Source organism: Mytilus trossulus, unplaced genomic scaffold (assembly GCF_036588685.1).
Source record: "Mytilus trossulus isolate FHL-02 unplaced genomic scaffold, PNRI_Mtr1.1.1.hap1 h1tg000164l___fragment_2___debris__unscaffolded, whole genome shotgun sequence".
Lineage (NCBI taxonomy): Eukaryota > Metazoa > Mollusca > Bivalvia > Mytilida > Mytilidae > Mytilus > Mytilus trossulus.
The window spans coordinates 738,471-757,958 of record NW_026963305.1 but is presented as its reverse complement, the minus strand read 5'-3'; the positions used below and the strand labels follow the sequence as shown (position 1 = coordinate 757,958).

Here is a 19,488-nt window from a genome sequence, read left to right as displayed (position 1 = left end):
TAGAGCCCAGGTGGTCGTGTGGTCTAGCGGGACGGCTGCAGTGCAGGCGATTTGGTGTCACGATATCACAGTAGCATGGGTTCGAATCCCGGCGAGGGAAGAACCAAAAATTTGAGAAAGAAAATTTACAGGTCTAACATTGTTGGGTTGATGTTTAGACGAGTTGTATATACATTATGTACACAGCCATGTATCACCATCATTGATGGCGATCCGATGGATACATCTGTTGTAGAGTTGTCACTGACTCAGACGTACTTATGTTTATATATATATATATATAAATTAAAAAAAACGAGAAACGAGAAACACGTATGAACCACAATTGATTTAACAAATGACAAGTACCTTTACTGAACATCAGATTCATAACTTAGGACAGGTGCTACAATTGCAGCGGGATTAAACGTTTTAATTGTATCAAGCCATCTCCTTAACCTGAAACAATATTGTAACATCACATCATAGAAAGACACAACAATTGGTTTTATAATAAATATGTTTACAAAGTGTTATTACTCGATTTATTTCACTTGACTGGGCGGAGTTTAACCGGTTCGCTCATAATAAACCAGTCCATCTATAGATAGGTGTTTTAGGATAAACTCATCAATGAAGTGTCTAGTCATTCTTTTGTAAATTCCTTTGATGACACTGATTGGTGATTAGAAATCAGTATTAATTATAACGGTTATCATCCTTATCACACACATCTTCAAATAGACTGTCCACATGCAAATTAAAACGTTAGCTCCGCCCGATCAGTTGAAATAACATTGGTAATAACAATGGACGGAAGAAATATGTCACAACTTCCCTTCGTCTAGGTACGAGAAGGAACAAATCGAAACTCTTACCATTATAGAATCTTTTGTCGGAAACTAGATAATCAAAGTACAAAGTATTATATATTATTTACTTCTTCGTAATTATCAAGCAGAAACAAACGAAGCGGTAATCGGTTCCGTTTATGTACACTTTATAATTTTATTTATAAGCCTTCATCATCCTTTTGTAGGGTATACTATACAGTGTAATTGGAAGGTCGAACACTCAAATTGAATTCAAACACTATTCCTTTGATATGATGATTTGTTTCTCGTGATGTAAAGTAAAGGTTGGATGTCCTACTTACATCAGTTAGGTATCCACCTCTGTCAGCTACACAACCTAAGACACTAGAAACATATTCAAAACAGTGTGGTCCTGGCCATTGATTGACGACCTAAATTATCCCATTGACTGGGACAGATTAGGTGAACGTTTGTCGGTAACTCACTATGTAAATCACTGCTCACTATGTACTTTTTAAAAACACTGAATCTGTGGGGTCACCAAAGGTTCTCAACACCTTAATAAAGCAATTCGAAAAACGAATCCGGAATAATACGATGTGTTGATTTATATTAAGAATTATTTTATTATGAAAGGCGTTAAGAACCTTTGGTGACCCCACAGTTTAAATTCTATAATAAGTAAGAAGTCAAGCAATGGTCGTTACAGACAAACGTTCACCTAATCTATCTCAGTCAATGGAATAATTTAGGTCGTCAATCAATGGCCAGGACCACACTGTTTTAAATATGATTCTATATATTTGTCACATCTGATTCAATTGTATACCATTCATATCTACAAGCACCACTTTTGACTTTACATTTAATCAATCAAATCAAATATTTTATTGTCATATAAACTTTACAGTTTGTGACCAACATATATCAACACAATAAACACAATAAACATATATACATACATATTAAACATACACAATAACAACAGCATACAATTTGATCGATGATTGTATACTAAATTAAGTCCTGGTATCTATGATGAGTTTATTTTCATATATATCACCTGTATATATATTTATATGTTTAAAAAGTAAAATCACAAAAATATTGAACTTACAGGAAAATCAATTCGGAAAGTCCATAATCACATGGCAAAATCAAATAACAAAACGCATCAAAAACGAATGGACAAAGGGATATTTCTCCTTTAAAGAAGTTTCATTTCTCCAAATTTTTTGCGCATTTTTTTTCTCTTAATAATTATAACTACCTTTGATTACTAGTATAAAACACTAATTAAAACTGCATTATGCTTTGTCTGATAAGTTTCGATATGATTCGTGTCCACAAATGTTCCATTTAAGGATTTCTAGACAATTTAAATGTTAGACATATAAACATTGAAATCACATTGACCACAAACATGTCATGTCGACGGATTATTCCCTACGCACTGTGAGATATACAATTCCGTTCAAAGTTCCAGCTGCAACTCCTGCAAACATGTGCACATACCGCACTACCAATGGTGGTTCATCAAATGATATCCAAAGCCCCTCAACGACACTTCCACCGAACTGAATTACATTGACCACTATATATAGTGACAGTCTCATGGCAAGCCTCTTAGTGTTGACGGACGATGCTTGTTGGAGAGTTGTACTTATTATAGAAGTTTGCCTCAGGACATTTATCCACATGGTAAGGTAGATAATTGCGATGATGACAACGGACAATAAGATAACAAGGAAGTAAATTATAAAGTGCCAGGTTAGAAAGCCTCGTTCTTCTTTAAGACCACAGCTGAAAACAAAATATATTTATTTAACTTTGCATTTAGTAGTAATTAACAACCCTGTATGCTAACATTGCTTAACAATGCCTATGTAAATTTTGAAATTGTTTGTATGCACATTGAACGACAAATTTATGTGACGTATAAAATCTTCTGACGTCATACACTCAAATTAATTAATGTGTTCGTAGATAGTAGATGTTTTTGTGTTCTGTTAAATTGATATAGGAAGATGTGGTGTGAGTGCCAATGAGACAACTCTCCATCCAAATAACAATTTAAAAAGTAAACCATTATAGGTTAAAGTACGGCCTTCAACACTTTGTTCCTTTTAAATTTGTTATACGATGATGCCTGATGTACATGACTATCCCCATATTTTGACTATTTTATTCATTGTGTCTGTTTATTTAACGCATCAATGTAAATATAACGGAATTTTGTGAGACTGTCATTAAAAAGTGAGAGGGTTAGCGCTATAGAACCAGGTTTAATCCACTAAGTCAGGTATATGACAGTTCTTGTCCATTCGTTTTTGATGCATTTTGTTATTTGATTTTGCCATGTGATTATGGACTTTCCGAATTGATTTTCCCTTAAGTTTAGTATTTTTGTGATTTTACTTTTTCATAAAAAAATAAAATAAAACTGCATATAAAATCAACGAAATGTATCTTTCAATAAAACTTTGGTGGAATGGCTGATGTAATAATCATCAAACGCATAATTAACAGGCCGAGTGTTGGCCGTCATATTGACCTTTTTTTTAATCTCAATTTGCAGAAAATCCTGGTATCCCTACATGCATGTGTATTGCGCACGAATAGATCACAGGATAGGTTACGAAAGTAGTGTCGGACACATGTGGCAACTGTCGTGTTACATAAGCAACTCGATGGATGCCACATGTGGAGCAGGATCTGCTTACCCTTCAGGAGCACCTGTTTTGGTGGGGTTCGTGTTGCTTAGTCTTTAGTTTTCTATGTTGTGTCTTCTGTACTATTATTTGCCTGCTTGTCTTTTTATTTATCATGTTTATAGCCGTGGCATTGTCAGTTTATTTTCGATTTATGAGTTTGACTGTCCCTATTGGTATCTGTCGTCCCTCTTTTATTGAAGTGTAAACCAAGATAAAAATTTGTATTGAACAATCCAATTATAATATTTATAGACATGCATATCATTTAAAAATTATTCACAAGTAGTACGGCAAAATATACAAACCTTATCAAAACAATAATTCTGGATAATATAATAATAATAAAAAAGACATGCACCATTGTACAAAACATAACATTGAAAACTAAATCTGAGAAATTCTAACTACGCCTTAAACATGGATTATATATATTGGCAGATCCCGTTTCACCAGTGGTACCCATCATATAGGTAATAAAAAGTAGATTTCTGTGAAAGTTTTAAATTTACGTTGATTATATAACAACCTCAAAAAGGAGAATGGATTGATTTACATTGACAAAGAAAATTCACAACTTAATTTATTTATTTTGTAGTAAATTTTTATTCTCAGCAATAGCCACTCTTTGTCGAGATTAGAGGCAAGTGAATATTTGAAGAATACTTTACTTACTGTATCTGTAGTATATGTTTTTATAGATTCGTTTGGATAAATTCATTCAACATAGTAATCGTATTTGGAAATATTTAACGACATAAACACCATCTTTATAGCGAAACATGAATCTAAAGGATAAGCCTTTTTATCTCATCGCGACACAATATCATTATATTGTCGAGTGAATACATTGGCATGGAACTCGTGTTTCAAACATTTATTCATTTTAATTCTGGATTTGCACGTTGTTTTAAATAGAATGCTAACAAGGATAAATTTGACCGGACCCTTGTTTTTGTGTTGACAAAGAAAATTCTAAAGTGAAATATTTATTAGGGCTTTTTTTTATCAATTCAATATTAAATATTTAAAATATAAGTATAATATTAACACAGTAATTAAACATATGCGTCAATCTACTTACTATGTTTTATTTTGTACAACTTGGCCAAATAATGCTGCAGTTACAAGTATTACAAACGGGATCCCAAACGAAGGACCGATCAACTTCATATCAAACCTGCCAAGTGATATATGCCGACTTTTAGATATCAGATTGAATACATAAACGGTCATGATCACGCTAAAGATGAGTTGACAAAACCCAAACTCTAATATCATTACACCGTGAATTTTGCACGACAAGCTAGAAACAAGAGAATGGTATGTCTCTTTCTGTATACTGGCATGCACAATAAATGCAACAAGAGCACCATAGAACAGTAAATCACATATCACTGTGTACATAGTAAATCTATCGAACGGCTTCCATTTGAAAAAGTTATCATTGTTCTTTCTTAAAAGTAAAACAATAATAACAATAGAAAACACAATACTACAAATTGCTACTGCACTGCTTGAAATTCCAATTATTCGCGGTACACTAAATGGTACAGCTATATCACTAGAATTGTAGTTGTAAAAAGTTGTGTTCATTTTAGTCTTGTTTTCGCCTTCTTCCATAAATAAACGCGAAGTGTGCCTTTCCATCTTTCTAGATATACTCGTTAATACTAAATTTGAATATATATTTCAGAAGTTCAATAAACACCTCTTAACATAATTATTGCGACTTAGTTTATCCAATACACAAGCATGTATATAAGTTAAAATGGTATTCAAATTCGCCATGTAATCGCAGTCTTATATATACATTGTACAAGATAGAAATTAGGTTTGTTCAATAAATATATATTATTAAACATAGGAATTAATTATCACCGTCTCGTGGAACAGAAAGACAAGCAGCAAACCGAAAATTGATAGACAAAAGTTACCTATGATAGTGACAAAGACTTGTTATAATGTTATCGTTTCCATGAGATAAGAACAATGTATACCAAACTACTTTTAATAATACTTTCAAATTAACGATGATTTCATGGGAATCAATTAAGACGAAGCCTTACATATTGGAAAATCTGATTAACATCACTCTGTAATACATAAAATGAAACATAATTTCCGTTCTAAACTGTGCTTATTATAGATTAAATGTTTTTTTGCGGCCAAGTGTTTTTCGAAAAGTAGTTATAAATTAAATTTCAACTTAAATCCCACGATAGATATGATACAGAATTAACTGATAGAAATATAATTAACTCATGAAGTTTTAATTCAGATGCTACAAATAACCAATATTGCATAAAAGTGTAACAGATAGATTTATTTATCTTTAAGCCGTGGATTCTGAAAATTTCTAAAGTTCTCTTCAAAATCACTATCATAAAAGAATTTTGTAATGATTTCGAATTTTTTCATCACAATCTATATGCTATGCTAGATAGATAGACTGACTTTTTATAAAGTAAGAAAATAATTTACTGAACATCGGGGATTTCGAAATGGTTGTAAAAGAAAAAGATGTGGTATGATTGCCAAAGAGACAACTATCCACAAGAGACCAACATGACACAGAAATTAACAACTATAGGACATCGTACAGCCTTCAACAATGAGCAAAGTCCGTACCGCATATTTGTAATGGCAAATCAAAAGCTCGAACACATCTAACGACTGGAAAACAACTGTCATATTCCTGATTTGTAACGGGCATTTCCTTATGCAGAAAATGGTGGATCAAACCTGGTATTATAGCTTTAGCAATCTCTTAAATTTAAAGAAATAAACATAATAGGTTTTAAAGTCAAACATTTGAAGCACAACCGTCGAAAATGTGTTTTAGTCTTCATCACTAAAAAAACAAACAACTATGGCCAGAATGAAAAATAAAATGACATTCACTGCATGGACTTGGAGACAAATACTCATATATATTGTAGGTCAAGACAATCACGTAGTTCTCATTTCTATTGTTCGTACTTACTCATGATGATGTTGAGGTAGATTTATATAAAAAAAAAAGGTGGTATGATTGCAAATGAGAAAAACCTTAAAGTCCACAAGAGACAAACAGAATAAGTAGACAGCTATCTCACAAGCAAAAAATCCCTAAGTGTAAAAAATATAAGGGTATACACTACAGGCACGGGGACACATTCTACTGAATCCACACAACATGAGTAACAAACCCTGCAGTAAATATACAATAGATTGGGGTTTTTTTTATCTATGAGTTTAAATGTCCCTCTGGTATCATTCTCCTACCTTGTGTAGAAGAGGCACATCCTTGTAAATAAATTCCTTATAGTATGAACACAAGATTGTACTGTATTAACTGGGATGTGTTAACGCCCTAATAGGGAGTAGAGTTTGTGTTACTGCTGGAAAATAGGTCCTTGAAAAAGTTACAATCATCACATTTTTCTTTGAATATATTCCAGTTTGAAGTCGTCCTTAATTGCCAATGCAAAGTAAACACTTAAGATATAACGTATGATTAATCTGTAGTTGGTTGGACTATATGACATGTAAGCACGCATTTAAATGTGGGTTATTGGCCAATAGTAGTAATCAATGCGAAAACATCACATAAATACCGAATTTCGAGGAAAATTCAGAACGGAAAGTTTCTAATTAAATGGCAAACTCAAAAGATAAATAGCATCCTACGAATGGAAAACAACTGTCGTATTCCTGACTTGGTGTAGGCCTTTTCAAATTGTAGAAAATGGTGAATTGAACCTGTTTGTAAACGCTAAACCTCACATTTGTCTGACAGTCTCATCAAGTTCCATTATATTAACATCGATGCATGAACAAAACAGAGATAATAGGTACAATTGTCAAAATAGAGGTACAGCAGTCATCACTGTGTCACATTCCAATTTGCACAAAAATAAACAATTAAAAGAAAATTAACTTAAAGAACTAGCCAATGAATTTGTTTTTGTTCCAGTCGATAAAGGTGCTTATAATATTATTATTGTTTGACGTAAATTTTACATTGAGGTTCTGAATAAAGAAATTACCAATTCACCAACATTCCAACTGACTCCATTTTCAGTGAAAACGACATCTGTAACAAACATAAACTTATAGCTCCCGCTTTACAAGCATAACCAAATACAATTAAAGTCCCAACTATGTATTGGCTTCCGAAGCTACACACAAAACACTTTACAAATATAGATTTATTTCGTCTTCAAGCCATTGTTCCACTACTAAATGGTCAATTCTTTTTACCAGTACACTTGGTTCAATCAAAAACCTGATAATGAATTGTTCAAATAAGGCCTTCAAAAATAGTGGGATTAATTACTTATGGAGTGTCAAGAACTCGTTGGAAGTACTTGATAAATTGCATGCTTAAATTGGTGATTTCGAATCTGTTCAAATTTTTGATTTTTCTACCCTGTATACCACATTGCCTCACATTCTCATTAAGAAAAAAAGTACACAACTTATTCAATGGGCATTTAAAAAGTCAGAATGTGAATATGTATGTACAAACTCTTTTAGTTAATTTTTAAGTAGCAATAAACAAAAAGCTATGTCAATTGGACGTGCTTTGTATATATGCCCTTGAATTTTTACTAGATATCATTTTTGTTTGCTTTGGAAATTCCGTATAACGTCAGGTTATCGGAATTCCAATGGGGACTAACTGGACACCACTTGTTACGGACCTGTTTTTGTATTGCTACATGTATGAGTTACAATTTATGACAAAAATCAGCAAAGATCCAAAGAAACAACATCTGATAAACAAATTTAACGATATATGGATGATATTTTGGCACTCAATAAAGACGATTTCAGTATGCATACTAAAGAAATTTGTCCTGTTAAACTTACTTCAAATAAAGATAATACTGACAATGACCAATGCCCTTTCCTCGATCTTAATATCTATATAACTAACGGAAAGCTTATTACTAAAATTTAGGATAAAAGAAAGGATTTTTCATTTCCTATCGTTAATTATCCATTTTTAGATGGTGACGTTCCCTTGTCACCATTTTACGGTGTTTATATATCTCAACTTTTTGCTCGTGTATGTAATAATCTTTTAGATTTTAACGAGAGAAATTTATGTATTACTGAAAAATTATAACACCAGGATTTTCGATATCACAAACTAGTCAAAACACTCGCTAAATTTTATCATCGGTATAAGGACATCATTCGAAAATATAGCTCAACATGCAGACTTTAAATACGTTCAGGTATTTCACATCCACTCGTTAAGAAAATATTCTTTATAAAGCACAAAAATGTCAGTTTTTACCTCAGAGACTAACAAAAACAAAAGATTGCATATTTTGGCGTTAATATTGATTCACTTATAGGGTCTTTGCATCGGAACTAAACTCATCTATTCAAAAACCAGTTGTTGGCATGACACGGGTTATGTTCTTCTCATATTTGTTATGATGGTTAAGATACTCAACCCCTAACGGGAATGATTGTGCCTGATATTCATATGATGTAATCATAATCTTTCAATCAGTTTAATTGAAGTCAGGAGCTTGAATGTCAGTTAACTGCTAGTAGTCTGTTGTTATTTATATATTATTGTTATTTTCTTTGGTTACATCTTCTGACATCAGACTCGGACTTCTTTTGAACTGAATTTTAAATGTGCGCATTGTTATGCGTTTACTTTTCTACATTGGCTCGAAGTATAGGGGAGGGTTGAGATCTCATAAACATGTTTAACCCCGCCGCATTAATGCACCTGTCCCAAGTCAGGAGCCTCTGTCCTTTGTTAGTCTTGTATTATTTTAATTTCAGTTTCTTGTGTACAATTTGGAAATTAGTATGGCGTTCATTATCACTAAACTAGTATATATTCGTTTAGGAACCAGATGAAGGACGCCTCCGGGTGCGGGAATTTCTCGCAACATTGAAGACCTGTTGGTGACCCTCTGATGTTGTTTTTTTCTATGGTCGGGTTGTTGTCTCTTTGACACATTCTCCATTTTCATTCTCAATTTTAACAAAGCACGAAAAGCATCTATCAAATTTAAAACCACATTCATTGCTTACTTAAATACGATTTTGAATCAACCAAAAAAGGATTGTAATAGTTGTAGTCCTTCGACTGCATTTAATTCAAGTGTAGAGTCGCTTCATTGATTTAACCACATGAATATCGATTGTCTGTTAATTAATGAATTATATGAATTGTTGTCGATCAAAATGTCAACCATTTAGTTGATGTTTTTTTTTTTTTTTTTTTTTTTTTTGGAAAATCAGTTTTTTATGACCTCAAACCTAGGATTTTGTATCAACGTTGCTTAGAATTGTAAAAATTACCTGTTTAATAAGACGACGTATTCAATCTTTTAATTGCACATGGGTTAAAAAGTATAAAGCAGGGAAAATCCGTAAGGCGAATCGCAGCATATTTATTGATGATATTTAAACCCTTACGTATTGAACTGTCTGTTTGTTTTGTTCACACATCGTTGTCTAAAAATGTAATTATTTTAGACTGTCATACAAGTGAGAAATAAATTACTAACTACAAAACCAGATTAAAACCACCATTTTCTGCAAAGGAAAATGTCTGTGCCAAGTCAGAAATATGTTTTTATTTATTTTTCTTTTTATGTGCATGAGCTTTTCATTTTGCCATTTAACTCATCATAGATATCAGGACTGAATTTTGTGTATACGCCAGACGCGCGTTTTGTCTACAAAAGACTCATCAATGAAACTTGAATCAAAAAAATTTATCCAAAAAAAAAAATTAAAAAAAATAGGCCAAATAAAGTACGAAGTTGAAGAGCATTGAGGACCAACAGTCCTAAAAGTTTTGCCGAATACAGCTAAGATCATCTATGCCTGAGGTAGAAAAGCCTTAGTATTTCAAAAATTCAACTTTCCGTTTCTTGAATTTCCTCGGAGTTAATTTTCTTTTTGTAATTTTGCTTATAACCAAATTGAACTACTTCAGTCATCACTTTTTGGAGAAATTCGTTTTGATTTGTCATTTGTTTTTATTCCTTTCTTAGCAAATTGTGCCAAATATATAAAATTTCAACAAAGAAAACGCTTCAATATCTATAATTCCGAATTTTAGAAAATGAGATGTAAATATTTGATACTATACTATTTCTTATAAAACATACCTTGAAAAAGGTAGATGTCTTGGTTATTATCATTTTCAATGTCTGCGTCAATTATTTCTAGGTTTATACAACAATTTTCTAAAATATAGCCTTGAAATATAATCATATGTTCTTTGTAATTTCTTATGTCGTTGATACCAATAGTATATTTTTGTCTGATTTTTATTATATTATCAAAAGCAAATGAAATTACTGATTGATATAATGATCTGAGGCTTTGTAAATGTTTAGGTGCGTTTGTTGCTTTCATATCCAATACCACGTGTAAGTTAAAACATTTTTAAAATGCTCTTAACTGATTAAAATATATAGAATTACAATGCGTAAATCAGATAATGATAAGATCTTAAATTAATTTTGGTATATGGAATTAGATTTTACATCTATTAAAAAACATCATTAAATCCGAGGATACGTAACACTTTTATAATTTGTTATGTGATTTGCTTTTTTGATAGATATATATGAAAGGTAATACAGAAACAGAGTCTATATTTAATCCATCAGATTAAATTTTGTTTTTCTTCTCATTTTAAAAATTATGTAAAATTGAAATAGATTTGTATCAAATTACAGATAATCTATATTATATATTTATTCTTTGTTTACACAAGTGGATAACATTTAGAGGTTACAATACAGTCAATCTACAATTATTTATATGTATTGGAGTTAAGTATGACCTCCATTTTAACTGAACTAGTACACATGTGTCCCTATGGGCCAGATGAATTACTTCATCGAATGCGTGTATGCGTTGCTGTGTTGAAGATCCATTGGTGGCTGTATGCTCTTTTTTAATGTTTGGTCGGGTAAACGTGTCTTTGACAGATGAATCATTATCAGTCGCAATTTTTTAAGTCTAAGAAATATACAAAATGTCACTGTTCCGAGGGGAAAATGCATTTAAACAAGAAAATACACTTCCTTTGAAAATCTATTTTTAATACATAATGATAGCATGTGTTCACAAATTTCTTTTGTAGGTCATGCATATGTAGAATGTGGTAATTATAGTGTTTAAACCTACTCGCCACCTCTCTTTGCCCACTTATATTTTGCATTCTGTGGTGAACACTATTTTGGACAAGAAAGTAAAAAGACATTAAAAGCAAAATCCAAATATTTGTAATAATTATAGAAATATTTGTGTGTGCTGAACCATTCATTTAAAAATGTATAACATTATAAATGCATATAAATGATGAATAAAGTAATTGGAGGGCCTGCTAAAATCCACCTACGGGTACGGGATTTTCTCTCGGTGTTGAAGACCCTTTGGCTTGCGTTTTTTTGTTGTATTTTTTGGGGGGGAGGGGGGTCTTTAATCGTGGTGTTGTCTCTTTGGCACATTTCTAATTTCCATTCTTTATTTTATCCTTTCTCATCCGGTTTTCGAAGAGATATAAAAAATGACAGAAAGTATACAAATCTTCTTCTCAAGTACTTATTCATGAATAAAGTGTGAGATGGAGAAAACTCAGTGTGAGACCCAAAATGCCCAACAGAGTAAAAGTTCTAATTTCATTATTTGATTGATAAGAAATTACTCGCAGTAACAAAGAAAACGATTGATTTTGAATGAACTCCATAATGAGTGAGACTGAGATCTTCGACATAGTAAGTATCTCCTTCTTTGCATGTACCTGTCATGTTGATCTGACTCAGTCAAAATATAGCATTCGGAAAACCATACACTCGTGAAAATAACAGATCGGACAATTTTTGTGGTATCAACGAAATACGACAGCGAAAATTATTATGTCGCTCCAAGAGTATATAAATGCTTAGTCACCTCTTCATCTTTAATAAACTATTGCTTATTTTTTGTTCCCTTAATTGTTGAATGATACGATGTTTTAAAACTGTTCAAAATAAAAACAAATCTCTTGTTTATCAGTTTGCAAGACCTGTACATAATAGTTATGATTCAAATTCAATATTGATTGATTGATTAATTGATAACAAAACTTTCAGCACTAAAAAAATCATAAAAGTGATATGACATATATAAACTTGTTCTGTGCAAATATATTGAACTTAATATTCTGTTTTACTTCTAGTGGTCATGAACATATACTCTGCTAGTAACGGAATACACGTCTGTCACATCTTACAAACACAATGATCTTCAGTGTAACAAGACGCAATCACGGTCTTATCCTATTTGTTGCCTTTCTGCATGGCAGTTTTGGGTTTGTCATAGACGGCAATGGATGGGTGCTGAAAGCCAATTTTGGTCACATCGGTCAATAATGACTGTTCGGGTTTCTGTAACAATGTTATCAATATTGTCGAACGTTGGTTTTTTTTATGTTAAATGGACTACTCCCTTTAAATTGTAAATTCAACTTGACTATGAATCTAGCATTTAACACAATAATACAGGCTTGAGTGTTGTTTTTATTGGATTTAATATTGATTTTGTTGGTAAATTAAAACCAAACTAAATATTATTTTTCTATGCATATCCGCATTCATGGTTCTACAATCTGTCTAAACCTCTATCTTATCTTTGCACAAGATCATATTTATCTCTGATTAGCTCTAACGCCTTACCACAAAATTCACTAGACGTTGGATATGAACTGATTGGTCATTTATGTTTTATAAGTATGAGTTATCTAATCAGTTTGTTTTAATTGGCTTTAAACTAGATGAAAGTAACTGCCAGTTCTCTGAGGTCTGTACTGATTTGTTTTTATGTTGTTGGGACGTAAAATTATATGAAACGTCCATCTTGTGTTTTTGATAGATTTTTTTTTGATGATTTATGCCAAATTCAACTGATTTTTATGATTTGTTCTTATTGTGTATTTTTTTTTTATCCCTGTCAAATTAGGATAGATTGGTTTAATCCAGCCACATTTAATATTTGCGCTCTCTTTATTAATTTTGAGCACCTGTATGTACAATATTCCTGTTTTTTTTTCAGATAATTTAATTTGGGATGTAACACGTCTTCTGATCTGCTGTTGGAACTTTGTTTAACAGCTCAAAGACATAGTTTGTCATGTGACCGCTACTTCGTCAAACGTTTTGCTCATGGTTTGATCCTGGAAATTGAATTTAGAATTCGATTATCAGAAATCAAGTTGTTATATAATTTTTCTTTGAAACAATCTCACGTATTCTATTAATTTATTTATTAATGCATAGCTTTATCCATTCATTCATTCAGAATTTAGTTCATTTACGTATTTAATACCTAAAAGTATAATTCCGTTGTTTCTTGTCAATGTCCCTGCGTCATAGGTTGTAAGCATTATATAAATATTATATACTATATGTACTACTTAATAGTGTTTTGGTTTGACATATTGTCACTCGTTGAGCCTTAACTGAGAAATGGATATAATATCAAGCTGAATATTTCCCCTTTCCAAAGGTTTTGTCTAGGTTAACGATGTGCCTTTTTGCTTTCCTTTTGATTTCGTCTGGTACATTGTCACAACAGTTATACTTCAGCCATTTATATTTTCCTTGCGGTATGTTATATCTTCTCCCAGAAATTTCTAATCGTTCAATTTCAAGATCTAAGTCTTTTTCATGCATTTGCCAATACAGTGATAAGTGTACGGGATCGATCCTGTTGTCATTTTTGTTTCTTGGTCGAATATTCCGCAATGCATCTTTCTCATATTGTGTAATAACGATAATATTTGTACTCGGACTGTATTTGTTAACCATGTCAGCTAGAAATATTGTTTCTAGTGCTTTCTGAAGACGTTTTGCTTCTTCGTGTATATCTTTATCTGGAAGATACTGATAAGCCCTTAAATATCCATATGATTGCCCTTTGGGAAGAAAATTATTGCCTTCTGAAGACAATTGGTCACTTAGTTCTTGCAGTCGTGCTTTGATCGATTCTATCTTCAGTTTATTGATAAATTGGGACATGACTTCTTGATCGTATCTGCAATTCTGTATCGCTTTTATTTCATCTTCATCCGTAAGGTCTTGAAACCTTGTATCGTTTCCGTATTTATTTTCAATGCCATTCAAAACAGATTGAACTATTCCATCAACCCTTATTCTCTTTCTCTCTGAAGCAGCTTCGTCTATGTGGTAATTTATCTCATCTTGAACTCTCTTTTCATACTCAGTCAATAATGCTTTCTCTTTTAGGATTCTAAAATAGGACACAATTAAATTGGTTAAAAAGAAGTGGAACTTAATCGGGGAAAATCTTTTCCTAAATTGAATTAGCTGTTCATTTTGTGTCTCTTGTAGTCATGAAGTGTTCAAGTATATATCGTCGGAATCACTAAATACAGAATTTTTATTTTTATTTGTCCCTTAAAAATCACCACGATTGGTCTTAGTATGCAATTGACTACATATTACACGCTATTTGAAATGCAAAAGAAATATTATATACAATATAAACACTAAACTATTTCTGAATAAGTAATGCGGAATATGGCAGAAATGAAACAAACAACCCTTTGATCAGCGGAAACGTTACAAGAACATGCTGAACACATTGTTAATTGTTGCATGCAGTTATAAACACATCCCGACGGGTGCCACATGTGGAGCAGGATCTGTTTACCCTATGGAAACCCGGAGATCACCCCCAGGTTTTGGCGGGGTTCGTGTTGCTCAATCTGAAGTTTTCTCTTTTGTGTCTTATAATTTAAAATTGAAAATGGAAATGAGGAATGTGTCAAAGATACAACAACCCGACCATAGAAAAAACAACAGCAGAAGGTCACAAACAGGTCTTCAATGTAGTGAGAAATTCCCGCACCCGAAAACATCCTTCAGCTGGTTCCTGAACAAATATATACTAGTTCAGTGATAATGAACGCCATACTAATTTGCAAATGTGTCCGTTTGTCCTTTTCATATTTAGTCATGGGGTTGTCAGTATATTTCCGATTTATTCATTTGACTGTTCCCGTGGTATTTTTCATCCCGTTTTTAGTAAAGGTTCAGTAGAATATTTGCGGATTGAGTATCTGATATTTATTCGAAAACAATAAGTCGGAAACATTGCCCTCGATTTGACAATAAGACATCTTGTGAATGGTCATAAATCTTTCCCGAATATGATCAACATTTCAAAACATTCATTGATATCCATTATTTACAATCAATTATTCTAATTGCACATAAAGCTTTGATGGCGGTATTGGTATAAGACTATTCGAACAAGTAAAATAATTTTACAAGAATTAAAAACATCCTAACCTTTTCTGATTGAGGTAAACTGTTGGTATTAAGGCAGTGACGTCATTACTAGCATATTCGATCATCTCAGCAGTCAATGGTCTTCTAGCCCATAACTCTCCATCTTCCTTTTTCAATTTCACCTGAAATATAAAAAGAGAAGAGAAAAAAAAATAAACAAACAATTTAAAAAAACAACATATGAACAATTTGTTTTAATACAATACTGATGTTGTCAAGTGCCTAAACATGAGTTTGTATGGCCATTCATATATGAAATGTATGAAGTTAACATTGATTAAACAATACTTATAATGATGAAAGTGTTCAGGTAGTAAAATCCCGCCACCTTCTGTATGTGCCTGTGTGTAGTTTATTTGTTGTCGTTTGTTCATGTCTTTTTGAAAATTGTTTTGTTAAAAATAAGTAGACCGTTTGTTCTCTCAGTTAAAATGTTTATTATCTTTTTAAGTCATAGCCTTCTACAAGTCAACTTTGCGTTTTTTTTCTCTCATTTTTCAAGGTCATATACCTGTCTATAACTGATAATATCCACTTCATTTGAAATTGCTGAATATTTATAGCATTTGTTGAATTAAAAACATAATAAAATGATTTTTTTTTGTGGATAAGGAACCTCTGTATTCCATGGCAACATTTAATCAACAAATACAGTGCATCGAATACAAACTGTGTGTATTTCAATTGAATTTAGCAATCTCCAACAGCGTATCTAAATACAAATTTCAATATATAAAAAAATATTTGCTCCTTATTTTTAAAAGTAATTTATGCTCGCAGGGATGCAGCATAGAATTAGTCTAGTAAGAGCTTAAAGTATTTCTTTTTAATCTGCCTTTTAATTTCGATGCATAAGGCATGTCCTTTTCACACTATGTATGCAAGGCGTAACCATTTATATGTAGTTTACACAAAAACTTCAATATGTATGCATTTAGTACACTACAATTATTCTTATGATGATATTTCATTATGGATATCTTCAGAGACTAGTATTTTAAAGTTTGTTTATCAAATTATGTAGGTTCAAATAACTGTAACACGATTAACTAAATGACAATTATTGTCCTATTTTTACATCAGAATACTTTGACATTCTTTACGTTCTTCATACTAAAAAAGAAGATGTGGTTTGTTTGCCAATGAGACAACTCTCCACAAAAGACCAAATGACACATCAATTAACTAATTTTAGTCACTGTATGGCCTTCAACAATGAGCTACGCCCATGCAGCATAGTTAGTTTTAAATGCCCCGAAATGACAAATGTAAAACATTTCAATCCAGAAAACTAACGGCCTAATTTATGTAAAAAAATAAATGAAAAGTAAATATGTAACATATCAACAAACGACAACCACTGAATAACAGGCTCCTGACTTGGGACAGGTACATACATACAGAATATGGTGGGGTTAAACAGGTTCGGGGGATCGCAGTTTTTGTACTGAAATAATACTGATTTAAAAAAGAATCTAATAAAATTCATATGTTTAAGTTACAATGATTTGAAAAGAAAATTAAGGAGCCATTTATGTACCGGTGCTCAAAGCTCTTAAATCGAAAAGGAAATGAAAAATAATGAGTGAACAGTGAGAAGAAATGAGGTAATCTCATGAACACCAAAAGCGGCAAGACCGGATCCATCGATTAGGTAAGCGTGTCCCGCTACGAATGCATCGTGTTATGTATTAGAAGCGAATTCAATCTTTCTTCCTTATAACTATGTGTAAGTTCTTTTTTGTGTAAGAAGAACACCCCAGTCAATTTATTCATCTATCATTTATCGAATGTTGGAAAGAGTGAAAAATACAGCCGTATTTCATTAAAGATATGTCACGCCATGCGATAGGGAAGAGGATTTGTGACTCCTAAGAAATTTGAAGTAAACAAACAGAAAGTTGAAATCCTCTCGTGCTATATATTCAAATTTCATTAAAATGATATATAGAAATAAACATGTACGTCTCTATGCGAAATTTGATGTAACATTCATAGTAAACGAAATTTTATTTTGTATTGTATAACAAAGTTCAACCTCCATGAGCATGGAAATGTCATGGTGGGACACATATAATTATGTATTCAGATATTGCAGGTCGAGTAACGCAACTTTTTAAAAATAGCATAAATATGTATATGAATAAAAAAAATTTTTTTGTATTATCAGACGTACTTAAAACAAGAAATTAAAAAAACGACCGCTGTTTATCCTTTTGAATAGACATCTCTCGTAAACCTCAGGTATTGTCCGTAAAAGCGAAAGCTGAAATATCACTTAGTAATGAAACCACACGTTCATTCTGCTTGATTATTCCTTTTACCTTCATGTCACTGACTAGCTTCTGAATCCATCAATTTATTTCAATTTGACTTCAAACGATTTGCACATCAAATAAACCGCTTAGTGTTCACTCTTAATCCTATCTTTTCTGTTATCAATCATAATGCTTCATCATATATTTTAATGGTGAAGTTGAAATCATCCCTTCGTAAATTTTAGGGACGCCATCAAGAGTTCGTTGATCGTTATTGAATAACCGTTTCACAAATGCTATCGGATATGTTCCTTACGTCGTAACTACAAATCCCTTCCCTTTCATGAATGTGACCTAACGAATTATACTATTTACCGGATTGGTTATAACACAAGTTACACGACGGGTGCCACATGTGGAGCAGGATCTGCTTACCCTTCCGGAGCACCTGAGATCACCCCTAGTTTTTGGTGGGGTCCGTGTTGTTTATTCTTTAGTTTTCTATGTTGTGTATTGTGTACCATTGTTTGTCTGGTTGTATTTTTCATTTTTAGTCATGACGTTGTCAGTTTATTTTCGATTTATGAGTTTGACTGTCCCTTTGGTATCTTCCGTCCCTCTTTTAAGTAACTGCAAGTGATCGTAGATCAATACTATTTGTCTTTTGTATTTATGTTAGTTATTTGGATGCGTGTTTTATGTTTCAGCGGACACGTTGTGCCTTCTTATATATCATAATTCAGTATCTGTAGAGACATTACGATTATTATATATTTTTGACTATCACAATTCAGAATGATTTTTATGATATGTAATATGTGATATATTTTTTAGACAAGATTAGGTTGAGTTTTTTTATTTATTCGAGCATACAAACCTTTAACATGTCTTTCTGGTCGAGTGGTTTTGCTTTGTCACTGTACATTTGACATACATCGCTTAGTTTCATTGCAGTTGGTATCCGCCGTCCTTTACTTTCCTCAATTATGATATTTGCCACCTAAAAATATCTATCAACTACTTATTTTTTTTAATTCCAAGAAAGATTACCAAAACTATATTTTGTAAAACCTTCAGGACTTTTTGATTCTCAAAACTCTTACTTAATTTGCTCATTTTCCTAAGATGGTTGAATGAGGAAATGTTTACATGTAAACATATCATAACTCGCTTACTTAAAATGAGTTGGTTTTTTTTATTTGTTCTGTATTCCATGTAAACAGGAATGTAAATTCAGAAACTATTGCGAGGTTTTTATTATGGCGAAATATGCGAGAGTTTTGAACGCAATAATTCAAACTCTCATTTTGATATATTTTATATGAATTAAACAGGACTTTCTCAAAATCGTAAAAATTAAAATCGCATTTGAATGTCTAAAATGACAAAA

The 19,488-nt window shown here is 32.2% G+C and overlaps 2 protein-coding genes across 2 annotated transcripts; both read right to left on the bottom strand.

Annotated features, from left to right (window-relative positions):
• Positions 1 to 1,927: 1,927 nt before the first annotated feature.
• Positions 1,928 to 4,744, bottom strand: LOC134700581 (uncharacterized). Its single transcript, XM_063561961.1, has 2 exons — positions 4,590 to 4,744; positions 1,928 to 2,597 (listed from the first exon to the last, which is right to left on the bottom strand). The coding sequence occupies exons 1-2, from the start codon at positions 4,739 to 4,741 to the stop codon at positions 2,234 to 2,236; spliced, it is 516 nt and encodes a 171-aa protein (XP_063418031.1). The 5' UTR covers positions 4,742 to 4,744; the 3' UTR covers positions 1,928 to 2,233.
• Positions 4,745 to 13,820: 9,076 nt separating this feature from the next.
• On the bottom strand, positions 13,821 to 19,083 carry LOC134700608 (uncharacterized). Its single transcript, XM_063561981.1, has 3 exons — positions 18,976 to 19,083; positions 15,841 to 15,962; positions 13,821 to 14,776 (listed from the first exon to the last, which is right to left on the bottom strand). Exons 1-3 carry the CDS (start codon positions 19,045 to 19,047, stop codon positions 14,005 to 14,007), a joined length of 966 nt encoding a protein of 321 aa, XP_063418051.1. The 5' UTR covers positions 19,048 to 19,083; the 3' UTR covers positions 13,821 to 14,004.
• Positions 19,084 to 19,488: the final 405 nt, after the last annotated feature.

Coding starts and splice junctions, on each gene's coding strand:
- LOC134700581 (XM_063561961.1), bottom strand. CDS start 4,741: ATGACCGTTTATGTATTCAATCTGATATCTAAAAGTCGGCATATATCA. Junction 2,598..4,589: donor GTTGTACAAAATAAAACATA/GTAAGTAGATTG, acceptor TTTTGTTTTCAG/CTGTGGTCTTAAAGAAGAAC.
- LOC134700608 (XM_063561981.1), bottom strand. CDS start 19,047: ATGAAACTAAGCGATGTATGTCAAATGTACAGTGACAAAGCAAAACCA. Junction 15,963..18,975: donor ACCAGAAAGACATGTTAAAG/GTTTGTATGCTC, acceptor TTTATATTTCAG/GTGAAATTGAAAAAGGAAGA. Junction 14,777..15,840: donor GTTTACCTCAATCAGAAAAG/GTTAGGATGTTT, acceptor GTCCTATTTTAG/AATCCTAAAAGAGAAAGCAT.